Source organism: Numida meleagris, chromosome 18, assembly GCF_002078875.1.
Source record: "Numida meleagris isolate 19003 breed g44 Domestic line chromosome 18, NumMel1.0, whole genome shotgun sequence".
Classification (NCBI taxonomy): domain Eukaryota; kingdom Metazoa; phylum Chordata; class Aves; order Galliformes; family Numididae; genus Numida; species Numida meleagris.
Genome location: NC_034426.1, coordinates 5083228 through 5100654, shown reverse-complemented (window position 1 = coordinate 5100654; position 17427 = coordinate 5083228). Strand labels below are relative to the sequence as shown.

The 17427-nt window shown below is 41.9% G+C and overlaps 2 protein-coding genes across 7 annotated transcripts in view; both read right to left on the bottom strand.

Moving 5' to 3' along the window:
- On the bottom strand, window positions 938–13474 carry KCTD7 (potassium channel tetramerization domain containing 7). Of its 2 annotated transcripts, XM_021416024.1 has the most exons (5): window positions 11084–13474; window positions 10000–10175; window positions 9069–9238; window positions 7074–7252; window positions 938–6559 (listed from the first exon to the last, which is right to left on the bottom strand). In XM_021416024.1, the coding sequence occupies exons 2-5, from the start codon at window positions 10141–10143 to the stop codon at window positions 6183–6185; spliced, it is 870 nt and encodes a 289-aa protein (XP_021271699.1). In that variant the 5' UTR covers window positions 10144–10175; window positions 11084–13474; the 3' UTR covers window positions 938–6182. The 2 variants fall into 2 exon arrangements, with proteins under 2 accessions (XP_021271699.1, XP_021271700.1); XM_021416025.1 differs by lacking the exon at window positions 11084–13474 and having other exon boundaries at window positions 10000–10342.
- Window positions 13585–17427, bottom strand: part of TPST1 (tyrosylprotein sulfotransferase 1) — a 34274-nt gene continuing 30431 nt past the window's right edge. For 4 of the 5 annotated variants that reach the window (XM_021416019.1, XM_021416018.1, XM_021416020.1 and 1 more), the window contains 4 exons: window positions 17296–17346; window positions 16088–16161; window positions 15045–15092; window positions 13585–14151 (listed from right to left, as the gene is read on the bottom strand). In XM_021416019.1, coding sequence (XP_021271694.1) covers window positions 16117–16161; window positions 17296–17346 — 96 coding nt within the window. In that variant the 3' untranslated portion in view covers window positions 13585–14151; window positions 15045–15092; window positions 16088–16116. The remainder of the gene's footprint in view (window positions 14152–15044; window positions 15093–16087; window positions 16162–17295; window positions 17347–17427) is intronic. The other variant, XM_021416022.1, reaches the window with a different exon arrangement.

The following is a 17427-nucleotide window of genomic DNA, read 5'->3' as shown; positions in this document are numbered from 1 at the left end:
GGGTGAGTTGTTGGCTGGTGCCGTTAAGAAGAGCTCGGAAGGGTGACTGCTGTCTTAATTATCATGTACAGTCATGAAAGGCAAACTCAAGTCACACAGAGCACAAAGAGGGGTAGTGCAGGAGCTGCAGACTAGGTTAGCCAGATCCTAGCTATTTTCAGGATAATATACTTTTATTGCACAACAGAAACTGCATGTACACGCTTGTCTTCTGTAGAATTTAAAAAAAACAGGATATATTATTACCTGTATTTCTTACTCCATTTGGTTTTTCAGTAAAGTACCACAGTACCCACAATACTAAACATCGCACATTAACTTCATTAAAATATTTGGTGATAATTCCAAACCTCAATCATTAGCATCCAGGCTGGATTTTCAAATGCATTAGGGGGTTACAATGCATACAGACACCCAACTTATAATTCAGCAAAACAAAACCCCTTTATAAAAGTCACAGTGAAAGTGTAGGTAAACTGATACTAAACTGATACTAAACCTGTGTCAGTAAAATGAGTAAGAACTGCTGATCTGGAAAGCTATTTCCAGTTAGAAGAGTATATACAGAACATTGTAACATAATTATCCTCTGAAAACTAGCTTATTTCAGAAAGGCAATGAAAGGACTGGAGGTTTTCCTTTGTTTAAATGAAATTATGTTTCAGCAATGCTGACATTCAAGCAGCGTGACCCAGCGGCCACCTCACCAGTCTGCTGAATTTCCCAGTTTAATCCACAGCCTTTGCATTTTCTTGCACTTGTTATATCACAAGACAGTGAACTTGCACACGTGAACTGGAAGAACACAGTCAAGGTTAGCCAGGCTGCTACAGGGACTGGACGCTATGACTGACCTCACATGAATGGTGAGAAATACTGCTCTGCCAAAGCGGGAACACTTAGCCTGAATATACATTGCTACAAAACAGACATCAGATTAAAAGATACACGAGCTTAACTTTTTTTTAATCAGTCTTAAGTAAAAATACAGGACGAGAGTGAATGTAAAGGGATTACTCAGCAAATAAGATTGTGTAAGTTCCTCGGGTGTTTTTTGTTAGTAACAAGATTTCACCGATTCCGTGGCCGCTGTCAGTCACAACACAGTAGTATTCTCAAAGTCCGAGTGGTTGGAGCAGAGTGGGTGTTCACCGAGCAAAAAATCCAAGGGTGCAGTAGAGAGAAGTACTGCACGTCCTGCACACAGAAATGGTTCATTTCAGAAGTTAAAGAAAGGGGAAGGAACCGGGGCAATCCAGAGAGCTGTTATCTCATCGTGAATCTTCAAGCGAGACACCTCATCTCCTTATGCCTCTTATCTGTAAAATGGAGATGTGGGAAAGCACAGAGCGGGATCTCACCGAAGTATTCCCATTCCTAGCAAGGTATTTCCCTGGGAAAATACACAGCAGAACTAATTCCCTCCCACTTTAATTTTTGCAATAAGCAGCACATACTCAATGCACATGATACGTGCGAAACAAAGTTATATTCAGGCCTGGGGGGCTGTGATCTGCACTCACTCAGCTCCAGGTTCCGCTGAGAACCATAAATAAAAGAACTGGTCCATACGTCTTAAGCAAATGCACATTAGAACAATAGGGCTCAAACTAGATTACAGTTTAACAAAGCTATCACTTGGAACAGTTTAATGTATCCAAACCCTTTAAAATCTGCTGGAAATTTAACAATCACTTCACTAGAAGTCACATTACGTGCTTATGCAAATCTCACAATCTTATCCACTCCTCACGTGGTGACAAGTCTTTGACTTTTGCCTCCAAGGACCTAAGCTAGCCAGAGCCAACCCAGTGACTACTTGGCTCACCCAAGTAGAGCAGAAGAATGGAGGCTGCAACTGAATCAACAGGTATTTATCCCCTGAAGAACTCATGGAGACAATCAGGGAGGATTCTCAATTCTCCTGCAACTATAATAGCCTTAACTTTTTCATATATTGAACACCTCTGGGATGAGTGATTTTACAAAACGAGTGTGGGGGATGTTTAAGGCTTAAGCAGGTTTATCAGAAACCCAGTGCTGATCTCATTCCTTGCATCTCGTGCTAGCTTCAGGAATTAGTATTACAGAGCTAAACAAACCAACAAAATCTCAGAAATATCCACACTAACAAATACATGTATTTACTACATCACGATGTATCTCCCAGGCAAAATTCTTAAAATTTAAAAATCCATCACAAGGGTTATGCCGAATTTTCTGCTGCAGGAACTACAGCTCAGCTGCTATAGCAATTTGGATAATGGAAACCTAAAAACCCTCCAAACAAAGAACCCCAAACCCTCATCAATGCAGAAACTGATCCCTGATAACAGGCTTGGGTAAAATCAGCTTTAAAAACATCCAGCAGTTTTGGAAGAAGACATGTACCAGGATAAGGGATGCTAGGATGCTAGCACCTTCACTTCCCCCCAGGGCAGCTGGAGGCTCAGCAATGAGTCTTTCAGATTATTACGTATTGTGGTATTCAAGTTCAGGAGCTTGCACCAAGTTACGCTGGGGGCTTGTTTGGTTTTTTAACTGTTGAAATCAACAGTCATTAAATGGATGCTTATATAAATGCTGAATACTCACCACCGCACAAATATCTTTTTTATATCACGAGTGTTTTACCAAGTAGGCATCCTTCCTGTGTTACAAAGCAAAACTGATGCAGAAGTGTTTGATGTGATGTGAAATTGGCCAGGTTGCTTATTCTAAGCACTGACGTTAGGACCTCTTTTTGCACTATGCTAAAAAAAAAACCACACTAATTTCATGTGTTTACACACACAGCAACTTCAAATGTATCTAACAGCTCTACTTTTTAAACAAACAGCCTTTGACTATCTCACCATCACTCCCTGCTATTCGTAAGTATCAGAGAAACCTCTGAAATCCAGATGTCCAATCTGTGCTTCAAAAATATTTGAGACTTCTCATTTAGGAGGGAAAAAAAAAGTTGTTTGTAAACATGTTTCTGTACATCTAAACATGTGTTCCTGTACATCAATCTGGAACCAAAATTGGCATGCAGCCAGTCTCAGAAAATGGAACGAAAACCATCTTTCCTTCACGGTGAATGAGCTAAATGGACTGACATACGTTGTCCTTTTAATATCTGCAGACATGACGTCCATCACAACATCAGAGTGATGACCTGAAACCATGTAATGCGTGGCCAAGCTGCCCAAGAACATCGCAGCTGCTTGCAGCCACAGGGTATCTGCAGGGTTACACGTGTGGAAAAGAAGCAATGAAGATATTAAAGTGAGAAAACCACAGAGAAACAGTTAAGTATGTCCTAGCAGACCTCTAGCCTGGCCAGACATAAAGAAATAGCTTAACAAGAAGGAAAAAAAAAGCAGTACTACATAGGCATTTAGTTTAATTAGACGATGATAAAGTATTTATGATATAAAAACCCAATGATCTTAAACATTGATTTAGTAGATCAGCTACTCACATTTTTGTTGCAAACTAAGAATTTCAGAATTTATGCCATATGCCAAGAAAAGTCAGTAACATCATATAAACCAGTTATTGGGTTACACTCCCTGACATCCACCTGCACTACTCTTCTGTTTCTGTCAAAAAGCAAATACATACTAATGCAATATAATTTAAACCATTGTAAACAAAGACTGCTTAGAACAAGCGTAGTTAGTAACAGTATTGTTAACCTGTACAAATCACAACACACAATGTATGAGTTAAATGAAAGCACGCTGGCTCAAATCTGTGTTTTCCCTTTCCATATTGCACTTCATTATTTCCGTCCGCTGGAAGATACGAAGGATGAAAGTTTCAGTTAAGATGCAATTGATACAGACCCAGATTTTCATTTTCATCTTTTGAGTTAGGCAGTTGTCCTTACTTTCTCACTTATTTAAACAATTAACAGGAGAAAAAAAAATTACAAAATATCAGCACGTGCGCATTAAGAAATAACAAACATGGTTTAAGCAGGAATTTTGTCACAGCTTCCCTAGGATAACAGCTAAACAACATTTAAAGCCAAAAATAAAGAAAGAAATCACTGTTAAAACAGACTGCTTCATTTCAATAAGCGGTGCTGAAATTCAAACCAGAATTACATCCCATGTAAGCACGGATATGGGAAGTGGCGGAAAAATAACAAGAGAATACTCCAGTAAAACTGGGATTCTCATTGCAGCCCCTGAGTAAACTCAGAAGTATACAAGCAGCCAAAACTTTGTAAGCCTCAGCTTTAAGGTTTTACATCAGTTTGTTACAAACTGTGGTTTGCAATTTAAGATTCCTGGGGGGAGAGAAGCCAGCAGAGTAGAGAAGAAATGATGCAAGCTTCCTCTCAGTTTAGGGAAGGTTTGTTTGATTTGTGATTTTAGGCCGTCAAATACAGGCACAGGGACTTGTAACACAAAGGCCAGTATTTAAGGAGCAATTAAATCCAAAGAAAGATTGAATTGAAAAACTGAAAAGAAGATCCAAATACAACTCAGTGAGATTCGCCTCCCTCCTCCCAGCGTCACTCCATTTTGAAGTTTCAACTCTGGACCTGAACCTCAGCACTTGACAGCGATGCGCTCTAAACAAGCACTTGGAAAGAGCTCCTTAGAACTTTACATCCCCACCTCTGAGAGACAATTTAATAACAATTTCTAAATTAAATACACAGAAGTGTGAACGTTAATCAAGGCAAACAATGAGCCTTTTCAAAATACTTTTTACGAGACAATTTTATCATCAAGTTTTTCATCGTTATTCTAAAAGTTATCTCAGGTAACTAATATTATAATTAACACGCCTGTAAAGTATTTTGGTCAGAAATGTAATTAAGCAAGATTCTTGGATTAATGAATCCAGTGGAATGCAATATGCCAACATATACATTCCCTCCCTCCTCAAGATTCCTGTGAGGCCACTTCAAGTGGGATCTTTTTGAACAACGCTTTCATTTTCTGTCCCTCACAACAGCAGCACCTTCAGATCACTCCATCTATCTTTCAGTTTTGGACATAAAGTAATGGAGCTTCAGCAGATGGTTACTAACGTCAGAAGAGCAAAAATTACCTTCTGAAAAGAACATGGCTCTGCACCAGCTGCCTCTTTCAGCGTGGAAATAAATTCACTTCCCAGATACACTGGTGGGTAACTGGAGAAATATTTGAATATGAAGGATGAAAAAAAGAAAAGGTGCTGATATTACACAAAGAAGTGTCAGCAAGAATGCTGGAAGTTAGAGTTAAGTGTCTGAAGAAGTTGAGAAGGAAGCACTTGTCTTGCACCACCATTTGACTAGCTCTAAAACAAAGTCTGATAGCACAGAATGTAAAAAGAGTCAGTAATAAAATAATACACGTTAAATATTCTTAATACTTCTGCTAACAGGAACATAACGTGGAGTTACTCATTCACCAAAAGCCTCTGCAAACGACCTGATTCTACAGAGTTTCTTTTTGTAGACACTGTAAACATTTAGAACTTCTAAGGCTAAAAACAGGCACAAGTCTTTCATGAATGGTAAGTATTCCTAAAAGCAATAAGGAATACTTTCCAAATCTGCTGTTCCTTTTTATAATAACAGAAACAACTAAATGTTATAATTCACAATGCAGATTCTTAATTTAAAAAATAATATATAGCTTAATCTTCACAACCATACACCTCTATTTTTCTGAAATTGTCTATTACATCAGAATTACACTTGCAGGATCTCTGTGCGGGGTATTAATTTATAAAGTGGCAAGCTTACGTAGTGACTGAAACATTTGGAAGTGGGTAGAATTGAACCACGTTCTATCAGCATTACTAGCACCTGAGGCTGAGATCCGTCACATCCACCTTGCAGACAATGGTGCTGAAGCCACACAGTAGGTGGCACATTTAAAAAAGAAAAATGTTAGACACTCCTCTCCATAATTTCCATGAGGTGATTCAGTTTTGTGCCTCATTAAGGTACCTGAGCCAACAGTCTTTTGTTTCAGGCTGTTTGGTTGTTTTTTTAATATTGCAGAGGTTGAAAAACCTCTGTGACAGGTCCCTCCTTGCTGAACAGCTAAGCACTAGCCAACGTTTCAGCAGACTGATTCCAATATATGTTAGCAGCAATGCATTTCCAGAGACATGTTGCAAAAATATTAAAAGCAATTGTCATCTAGAAGTCCTTTCATCTCCTGCACCATTCTGGACAAAATAACTCACCACCAAGTGATCTTGAACTCATAGATAGGACGCTTGCAGTAATAGTGATTTATCAGGTGTTTATCACACACACCAATACACTGGTGATCCACAGTTATCCCTCTATCAGACAGGTCTGTCACAATACAGTGTAGAAGGTCATATACATCAGCCACAGCCTCCCAAGGTCCAAAAGATACATCTACTTCGCAGTGATGTTCAAACAGCTTTGCCTCACTTTCACTTCTTTCAAAACGTAAAGAATTGAAATGTGGGCATTCATAGGGAGTGATGGGCATCTCCTCTTTGAAGACACAGACTTTCAGTTTCGCAAATCTTGCTTTTCTTTGCATAGCTCTAAGCTTTGCTATTTCAATTATCCGTTCCAAATGATCTAAGAAACAAAAGTTGAAAGTAACAATGAAACACCGAGTAAAAGAAAATAAATGCATTTTTTTTCCACGTGAAATATATTACTTCAGTGTTTACATGTTATTCTTAATATAGTATTAGCAGTAACAGAAAGATGGATGCAGATAGAGACATTCTATATTAAATACATCAGGCTCAGTTCTCTTGTGAGCTTGGTGTCCTTAACCACATGCCTGAACCTACTCCATTGCAGGTTCTAGCAGAACAAATACAGAGGCACAGAGACGTTCCTGCTCAGTGACAAGCCTTGCATGTTGTGGCCTAGATCTGGCTCCCCTTTAAGACAGCATAAAAAATTCACAACCTCAGATGCAGCAGGAACAAATCTCACGTGAAAGCCTCAGAGATCTAAGCAGCATGAAAGGTACATAAGAAACTTATGACATACAGTGGAATTAGTCTGAAAGGAGGCCTAAAAGCACCAAGTATACTACTCAGATCATGGTAGAAACAACAGTCAATGCTTCTTTATTTACCTTTGTAGTATGGCATTAGGCCCAGGAAAGCTTGTCTAACTTTCTCTCCTTTCAGAGGCTGGACATCCTCTAGATGGTCTAGCAATGGTCCTATGGAATAATACTGAGCTTCCTTGTAAACTGACCTCACTCGTTCTCTCGGTGGCAAGTCACCAGATCGCAGAAAGTTAAGTATGTCTCTAAAAAAAGGACAGAAATACTAAGAATTAACAAGTGTCCACCAAAACTCTTGTGCGTGGGAAAGGAAACACTGTGTATTCATTGTTTACTCTACTGAGACAGAAATCCTTAATCTTCAGTAACTGAAATAAGCATGAGTTACATTTCCAGTCAATGTTTTTCTAAGCATTTTCCACTTCCAAGTCCACAATTCCAATAATTCACGTTTTCAACCCTGTTAATGTCAAAATTAATTCCAAAAAAAAAAAAAACAAAACAAAAAAAACCCAAACAAACATATTTTAACAAAAAGTTGGAGGAGTAACCCCTTGAAATAGAAAAGGGCATTTTATGGGAAAGAGATCGCAGTCGCTGTATTTCAGATTTCAGTCTGAGACAAGAGGGTCTTTTTGATTTTCCTGGAGAATCAGACACCAAGATTGCATGTGAATGGATGGTGCATTTGCAAAGATGTTCCCTTCACAGGATCAGGGTCATATCCATTTGTACAAGAAAAAAACAGAAAAAAAGAATATTTCTTTGTGATTCTGAAACACTGTTAAACCACAAGAGTTTTAATAGGAAAATAAATAATCTGATAAGCATTAATCAAGTACTATTGACCGTATCAAGTAAAACAAGTATTACTGCAATCTTCATGTAACAAGGACTAACTTGGCTCCCTGTTCCCACTGCATTTTGAATTCAGATCAGTAACATCACAAACGAACTGGTTCTCCAACAAGATGGCAGGAACTTCTCAATTGCCAAATGTAAAATTATGATTATTTTCAGAGTGGCTTGATCTATTTCTGTCCCATATTAAGGTACAGTTCAAGCATGCTTTGAAAATAAATCAGTCCTTCTCTGCTGAAGGGATTAAGGAGGTGTCAAGGACAAACAAGTAACATAAGCTAAATTGCAAAGTGTGCTTTGGGTAAAGACCCTAACCCATGAACAGTGCAAGAAATGATGTTTGTGTTTCCTAGTGATCTCACACCAATTCAAACAGAAATCAAACACAAGGTAATTTTTATTAAAAAAAATGAGAAGCTACACACAGGCTACAAAGTTCAAATTGAATCCTGAAAGTGCAAGTATATGGCACTGTCAGCAAAAAATTACTTGAAGAAATTCTTTAAGCATTGTTTCCCTCTCCCACAGTCACGCTTTAATCTAGCATATTTCTGAAGAGCTCCAGAGGTAAGTTATTTGCTTAGCAAACAGCATATATACTTTGATAGTTTTTTCTTCTTAGAAAGTTACTAACCCATTGGAGGCACAGATACTGCGTCAGCTGGCCACTTTTATTGCCAGACATGTATTAGTTAAACTGCAACAATACTTCCCCTTGCATATTCAATTCAGGGGAAACAGGTAATGAAAAATGTGATGAAAAGACACAACATGAAAAAAGATCTTCATAGAACTGGAATTTTTTCAGGAACTGAAACTTTTCTCTAATCACTGTAATTTTAATAAGGTGGATTGGAATAAACCAGTCAAGAGTCAAACACATTCTTTCTTAAAACATCAAAACAGCTTGATACTTTGCAAGCAGATGTTCTGGAGGAGATGTCGGGAATTGGTCCTCTAGAACATTATCAGCTGCTCTTCCATCTCCACTGTAAAGCTTAAGCCCTTAAGAACAAAATAAAGAATACTCAATGGTGATCGCTGCAATGCATTTTCTCTTTGAGTTGTTTTCAAGTCGTGGATGCATGCCAATCACATTTTCCTAAAACCTGCTACCCAGACATCGTCTAACTAGAAGAAATAAGCGTAAAACTTATTATTTTCCTTAGCCACCACTTTGGAAGCATACAGCGCACATACCCAAAGTAAGTTCCATCTCTGTCGATGAAGTATCTGCCTTCGGCGTCTGTGGGGATGTAGTGCCTTCCGCTGAACATAGCCGCCAGCATCGTGTCCTCGTAACGTCTCAGTGTTGACAGCCTTGTTGTGAAATGCATGCCTCCGACGTTCAGTGGAACAACTTCTGGAAACTGGAAAAGCGATCGCACCGTCAGCAACGAGCCCCCAGTGCGCTGTAGTTACGCACAGGCCAAGTGAGCGGGGATCTGTAGAGCACCCAGCGTACAATCTGTGCCGCCATAGCAGAACTTGGTCTGACAAATGCCTCTGCCCTGCTCTCATAAAGCAGTGAGCTTCAAGGGTTAACACCCTGAATACCTGGGTTGGTTTCTGGGTGTAATCGGTGAATTTTAGATAGAAATCTGGAACAGCAGTAGTCACTACAGCTTTAATACCAGATATCTGTTAAAAGCATGAATGCCTCCTTTTGGCTCCTAGCAAGGGAAAAAAAAAAAAATCAGAAAAACAAAACAAACCCTCCTTTCCCATGCAGAAAAATAAGGGAAAGAAAGGGGAGGAGGTACGTACTCCCAAGCCAGCCCTGGCACCTGCACTTGGCTGCTGCTCCATTGGTTCCTTTACAGCACACTGACAAATCAGTGATTCTGCACTTACACGAGGCTGACAGCAGGCCCCAAAATCTTAGCATCATACCGTAAGACGCCTCGCTGCCAGAATAAAGACTTGTTTGTATTTGTCAAGCCCGAGCAGGGATGGAGACTGGGAGCAATGCAGCCAGGCTACACGAGTAAAACGCAAAGGAGTCGCTTTATTCAAGGGCTTGGCTCCAAACCGAGCTGGACGTGCGCTGACAGCCCAGGAGAGGCGGAGGCTCGCGGCACTGAGCAGCGGGAGCTGCGATGCGCGGGGCTGGGCAGCGAACAGCCCTTACCTGCTGGGGCAGCAGCGGCAGCGCCTGGCCCGCCTGGGTGGCCGTGGGAGTGGCTGGCTCTTGGAAGTCATCCTCTGCATCCGAGCTCGACATGGCCTCATCCGGGTCTCCGCTCCCTTTGCTCTGCCCTGTGACTACCACCATCCCTCTGGCTCTGCCCAGCAGCAGCCGCGACACTGCTCAGGGGAAGCGAGACCCCGGTCAGGCGCGCGCCCTCCCTCCCTCCCCACGCGGCTGCGGAGGGTCACGTGGCGGGCGGGGCACGAGCTGGCGGCTGCACGGGGACCGGCCCACGGACAGCGCCGGCACCGGCGGGCGGGGCTGGGCCGCGGCCAGCGGGGCTCCTCCGCCAGCACGGCCCCACCAGCCGCGGGGTACGAGCCCGGCGCCCATTGGCTGCGCAGCGTACGGCCGCGCGCTGCCATTGGCTGGCGGGATGTGGGCGGCCCGCCCGCCGGCAGCGATAGGCCCGCGGCAGAGCGCGCTCCCGCGCCTCTCCGGCCTCCTGCTGGCGGGGGCGCGCCCCGGGCTCCAGGTGCGGAGCGGCGGCCCCGCGTTACATAACTCGGTGCTGTCCCGGCTGCCGCGCATCGCAACGCCCGGACGCGGTGACACCGGCACAGGTCCCGTCTCGCTCCCCGCCTCTCTCCAAGCACTGTAAATTATTAAAGGAGAAGGGGCATCTGGTACCTGGTCGCTGCTTCTCGACTACGTCAATGTTTCATAACGATTGCTTATAATCCCCAGCAACAAGGAGAAATGGCATCAAATATTTATGGCTACGATTAACTGTTGTGCCCAGCTAATTGCTGATACAGGCACCGTGCTCGGGGTGAGGGTGCCTACAGCACCCAGCTCAGGGGAAGATCCGTTCGTGATCCTCCGTTAGCAAGAAATCGAGGTTTAGGAAAAGAAAATGTGAGAGTATAAGTTCATTACTATGAGCAATAACCCTTAGAACTGCTACACAACCTCCTAGATAGCGAGGCTCAGACTGTAAGATCTCAGCCCATAATTAGTGCAGGATTTTATGAGTAAGCTTTGTGATAACAGAAGGAAAGGACTGATCTCTGGCGAGTTTAACCTGTTTGCTGGCGTTCACTGAGGGATAACTGACATTCCTCTCTGCGTTTGCTTCACTTCCCGTCCATCCAGAGACACGGGATGGTGAATGCTCACTGGAACAAAGAGCTGACCTGGAAGAGAAACAAACCAATGGCTGGCCAGGTTTCTGACATCCCAGTTTCTGCACTGCATGAGGAATATCCATCCATCTCAACATGCACTCCTCTCTACTCAAGGCACATGCAGTATGTCTCTATTAACCATCACAATAAAGTTACAGGGTTCACTTTGTTTATGTAAACTAAGTAAACACATCCACTTCATGCTCCAGGATGCCTAGGGCCAGCTCAACAGAAAATTAACGAGAATGCATCATCACTCAACAAAATGATTTTTAAATCAAGTATTTATTTGAACCACGTCAGAACCATCCAGCTCTACCAGAAATCCCTCCTCCCAGTTTACGAGCTCATTGAAATGGCCCGGACTGCTTCCCCGCGCTTTACTGACTGCTCAGATACTGTCTCATACACGCACACCAAAGAAAGGTCACTGAACTGGACCTGCGAGTCGTGCTTCATTCCCTGGGCAATGGCAGCAACCCCAGAGCAGTGCTAGGTCTTACTTTATGCTGAGAATGAAAAAAAAAAAAGCCTCTCAAAGCACTGCTGTACCCTCAGCTTTTCCAGACTGGTTTCAGCAGCTTTCTCCTAAATACCTTCTGAGGTTCCATTGCTGCTGGCAAAGTTACACCCCTATAGAAAAGTGACAAAGAGATGACATGACCAAAGTCTGCCATCAGTGCAGAGATCTGTGAACCCAACACAAGGGATGTGCTAACCCACACGGGTGTTATTACAGCTCACCCACAGGAGCTGGTATTCAGGGCGATGCCAACCTGGCTGTTCAAAAACCTCTCCCTTCTTCAGGGTTCCTACAAGGACCGAGTGGGGCAGGACTTGTGTTCTCTCTGCAAGATTTTCCAAGGAATTCACATGATGAAAAGCTTGTGTGAGCAAAGCAGAAGAGATAGGGCGTCCAGATACAGCAATTCTAATAATCTGTGCAGGAAGAGCAAACAGACGTTCTGAAACAGGGCAAGAATCCCTGAACTGTGTTGTGAATTGGACTGTAAAACTCCACACAGTTAGTATAACTTGTTATTAGTAAGACATGTCGCAGACTGTGATGGAAGCACACCGTAACTTCTACATTACACCACAGAGAGATGCTTAAAAGCAGGACACACTGTGTGTAAGGGGCAGGTTCCACACCAGCAGCAATTGCCTTACGCCAACACAGGGCAGGGTGTCCAATCAGAGTTCTGATTGGAGGTAAAGGCTGTGTAGGCAAGCCTGGTGCTCGGTGAATTAAGAATTAATTAGGCAGCTAAACGCCAGCTCTGGCTAAGCACCTTGCCAGGTCCTGTTAAGCATCAGCGGGGTCAGCACAGCTGGGTCCTGGCAGCTTGACAGGTGAGAGCAGCGCCCTCCCCTCAGACCGCCATTTCCCACATGCCCCCTGGCGGCGGCGCTGAGGAACTGCGGGGAAACACCGGCAACCACCTCAGAGAAAAGGGCGGGAAGCGGGGCGGGACTCACCGCGCTGAAGGGCGGCACTGCTCTGCGTGGGCACTAGGGGGCGCTCCCGCAACACTTTTACATCTCTTCTGTCCTGGGAAGGATCTGGTGCTCAGTTGGGTAACTGAGGCGAATTCCTTTCCCGCAGGCACCTAAAAGCGTAGGTGCTTTCTGCTGCTGGTTTATGAAATACAATCAAATCACTGCAAGAAGAAGTGCAGAAACCAAAGGAACTGAAAGAAAATAAAGCTCTTTCACATCGTTAAGAAGCAGAATTTGGGTAAACAGAAGCAATCTGGGAAAGAAAAAAAAAAAAGCCTTTAGGTAAACTCGGTGTATAACCCTGTGGATAATTCAGTGGGCTGAGTGCCAGGTCAGAAAAGGCAACCAAAACAAAACCCCAAACCAAACCAACCCAACTTACCTCAATAGGGATGTTCCGGTACAGAACAGCAGCTGATGGGCACCCAGAGCTTTAGGATATACATCTCCCTGCACTGTGCTATGAGCTGGAAGGAACGTCCTTCAGAAGCAGCCATTTCCTCACCATCACCACCTGTCTCAACACAGCTGCTCTGGGTGAAGAAATTCGATAGGCTAAAGCCTCCCTGCCTACCCCTGTGGGAAACAAATGACACTTTACAGCCCACACACCTCTCACTGGGGTACCCACATTCATTTCGTCCCATTGCCCAGCTCCTAAAGCAAAGAAAACTCACCCAACAGCAAACCTTAAAGAGATCCACAGCCAAGACATTAGATAGAATCACAGAATCACTCATAGAACCATTAAGGCTGGAAAGACCACTAAGGTCACCAAGTCCGGCCACCAACCCGTGTCTGTGACCGCTCAGAACGCATCACAGATGACATCTCCATCTCAGCAACCCAACACCTGAATCATTTCAATTCCAACTCCGAGGCAAAAGAAAAAAAAAGGTCACATTTAAAGCATTTATTTTGAAAAATAAAATACAAAAGATCATTGAATTGTAATTGTACATGTCATTTATCTTTTTTTTTTTAAATAAAAGATATTTAAACCATTTCCACACGTCAATAAAACAAAACTGTTCCACCAAAAATCGTTTAGGACGAGCACAGACCACCCTTCTGAAAGCTTCATACACTGAAAACCAAACTGCTAATGGGAGAAAAAAAATAAAATAAGAAACAAAAAGACCCTTGGGGATGGAGGATTGGGATTAAGACGACAGAATGGCAATTTCAGACACAGGCGCTGTTCTGCGTTTTTTAAATCCTTAGAAGTAGTTGTTTACATGTAATACAGTTCTACACTTAACAGTGATTTTTTTAGTGTTTTTGTTTTTTTTATAAACAGGTTTACATGCGCTCACAACAACAAAACCTTGAACAAAAAGAAAAGAGCAGGAAAGTAATGGGGTAGAGAACTGTGAGAAAAGCAGGCCATGAGCAGTACACCTCATTGATCTCAGTGGGACAGTCCTTGTAACATCACTTCCATTGAAAAGGCAGCAGTGTTCTTCTAAAGAAAGAGAAAAAAGAAGTTTTTTGGGCTCAATGTAGTACTGTTTTTATCCTTTAAACCACATTTAATTTACGGAAATACTGCATAATTACAAGCAACCACCATTATCTCAGTGTGTGAAGTTACTGTTAAACAAAGAAGAGCCATTACGAGCTCTCCTCCACAGAATGGAGCTGCCTTTTCAGTCTGCTATCAGACTTCTTCCCAAAAACACATTTAGACACAAATCTGAATTTCCACTTGCATTCAAAGAACTTGTGGAAGCGGGCTGCATCTAGACACTGAAAGCGTCTCCTTCGTTACAATGTGCAAGCACTAATTACTGCTGGGAAGTTAATTTGGTTTCTCAGAAAGACCGTTTTAGAAATATTTGTTTTAAATACCTTTTTCAAAGATGTAACTGGCAACGTGAAGTAGTCATTTTAACATTGACTACATGAGAAGATTACGGTTTCCCTACTGATTCCAAAATAAACATCTGCAATTAATCTTTGTAAAACATTTATATCCATTATTTCTAATTGGCATGATACTTTGGCTATATTTAGGGCTACAGAAGAAGCTATATCTGTGGCCACATACTGATATCTATGCTGGCTATATTCATGCAGCATACTGCTTTTGGATATAGAAGAATGCAACCAGTTTAAGAGCTATAAATTGTAATGAGCCACGTAGAACTGCACAGTGATTCTCAAACCATAAGCTATGCTTTTGTAGCTCTCACCACTGTAACTTACCTCAGTGTGACTTTTACAGATCCTGAACCAAGACCTCTATTTTCATATTTTTCTTACCCAGAATCTTGCGTGGAGTTAAATAAGTTTAAAAAGATCACCTTAACTAAACCAAGAAGAGCAACTGAACAAGACTGCAAGCATTTCTATTACCTTCTGTGCAAGAAATATCCATTGCATCTTCTATTCCATGGGTTCAGTCTGTTAAGTAAATAATTAAAATAAAATGAGCAATATTCCATTAGAGGAAAAGATAGCAGCAGCAGCACCAGTGCACCATTCAGCTGTTCGGTTGCATTATGTTAATTTTATCTTTAGCGTGACAGTAAAGCAAATACTTCATCAGAATAAATTTCACCTCCAGCTTCAGCTTCTGTATTTTAGAAAAATCTTCCTCATTTCAAAAAGGCTAGCTTTGCTTTTTGCAAGGACTTTACTTTGGATCAATTAGGTGAATACTGCAGTCGCACTAAGCTAATTGCATAAATTCACCTCCTGAGATTTAGGAGATTCCCATTTTGCACCTTCCCTATCATATGGATTGCAAGATGACACTTGCTAGAAACACTGGACCGTGATCTTCTGACACACCACAAGGTAACTGGAAAACATAATTCAACCTAATGGGTGCTGCAGGCAGATCAAGGATCATTTATTTTGCTAGCACACCATCATTACAGCATACACTAAGCTTTCAAGATAGCTCATCTCTGCGTTTTCCAGAAATCCTTATCAGCAATATTTAATCTTTTTGTTCTGACACACCCTAGGTTTGCAGCCAGATACGCTGCAACTGTTACACTGCAGACGATCTTGAAATAAACACAATAATTGCATTTGAAAGCACTATGAAATAACTGCAGCACACTTCCTCCATACAGTTTGCTAACAATAACTTTTAAGCAGCACATACTGAAATAGTTCTCTTGCCATTAAGCTGCATAGACATGTTGGCCAGCAGTTGAGAGTGAACAATGCTGTGAGCAACAGCACACTTAGCTGCGTGGTGCCAGATTCTTAATGGCGTTCTATTAGCTGAGCACAACTAGCAAAGCACAAGCACTAACTGTTCGGAGGGTGAGAGCACGCAAACATCCAGTAAGAGTGCAAAGCCCACATCAGAGATCACACACAGATTTATCAGAAAGATTTGGTGCCCACAGCAAAAAGCTATGTTCCGAAAACATGAAACACACTATAGCTATTTGACTTTACTGATCCATGTTCATTTTATCTTGCCACGAGACCTCCTTTCTACTGTCTTCTTTGGCTGGAACAAAAGAAACCAGTTTTCCTTTTTAATAAACTGATTTTCATTTGAAAGCACTGAAGAAGTCACCATGCGTTGTCTGTGAGTGGTGGATTCTGTGTATTTCTGAACCTCTACACCTAAGAAAAGTCACATTCAAGGATTCTTTTCCTAACGCTTGGGAACCGAAGTCAAGAAAGCTTGCCCCAATAGATTTTTATTTTTTTAATAGTAAAGCCACTGTAAATTAATTGAGTTAATACAGGCTGCTTACATTTACATTGTCAGTAAATTTCTGTACTGTCTGTATCATTAATGATGGAAGTAATGTAGAAATATAAAGAAATACAAGCACTGTAGATAACTCGGCTACTTTGGTCATGGTCACGACAAGCTTGGTAACTAAAGGCTTCTGTTGAGGCTAATGAGAGGAGAGGGTGTCTTTCACTCTGCAGTTGCAGGAATATAAAATTTTGGAGGCAGAGAGCCCCGACAGTATTTTCTCTCCAAATTTTGCAAGCTATACTCCTGCATATGCAGGATAAGTTGGAGGGGAAAAAAGAAAAACAAATATTTTTCTACTTAGCTTTACTTGAACACACCCTGAGACAGTAACAGTGATGAGCCACTTCCTGCTTTTTCTATCAAAGCACAACACAGGGAGCACTTTAAAGTGCATTTGGACATTTAGTATCAATTAGCAGCTTGCACAAATGAGCGTTTTTGTTTGTTTTCCCAGATACAGTAGCTCTTTTTTTTCTTTTTAATCCTAATTATTTCTCTCTGCTATCTGTACCATATTTGCTTTAAACCTTTCAGTTCAAAGCAACAAAAGGTGATGTTCCTCTACAAAGAACAACTTGGTCTGCATGAGAAAACATACAAGAAAATACCTCTAGTTTCATGGCAACCTTCTGTCAGCTGAGGACTGCAGGCCCTGTACTACTAACACCAGAGCTAAACACGCATTCAAAAAAGCCTTAGGACAGCTGAGTGAAAGACTGGGAGCAATGGAGATGTAATCTCATGGAAAAGCTGTTTACAACCCTTCTTCTAAAATCCAATAGAGAATCAAATGTATAAAGTGTTTACGAGACTGTTTTCATAGTGGCTCGCTGCTATTCCCACAGAAAGGAAATTAACTGAGCACTGTACCTGTGGCACTTCTTTAAGAAAGTCAGGAAGCTGAAATTCACCTTTAAAGACCTGGGGAAAAAAAAAAAAAAAACAACAAAACAATTTACTATTCAAAGGCAGCACTCAATGAAGTTTGAAACACTAAAGAGC

What these genes read in the sequence shown, in the direction of transcription:
- KCTD7 (XM_021416024.1), bottom strand. Translation starts at nt 10,143, where the DNA reads ATGGTGGTAGTCACAGGGCAGAGCAAAGGGAGCGGAGACCCGGATGAG. An exon ending in TGCCGCTGCTGCCCCAGCAG is followed by an intron (nt 9,239 to 9,999) that starts GTAAGGGCTGTT and finishes TCGCTTTTCCAG; the next exon opens with TTTCCAGAAGTTGTTCCACT. An exon ending in CCTAATGCCATACTACAAAG is followed by an intron (nt 6,560 to 7,073) that starts GTAAATAAAGAA and finishes TTTGTTTCTTAG; the next exon opens with ATCATTTGGAACGGATAATT.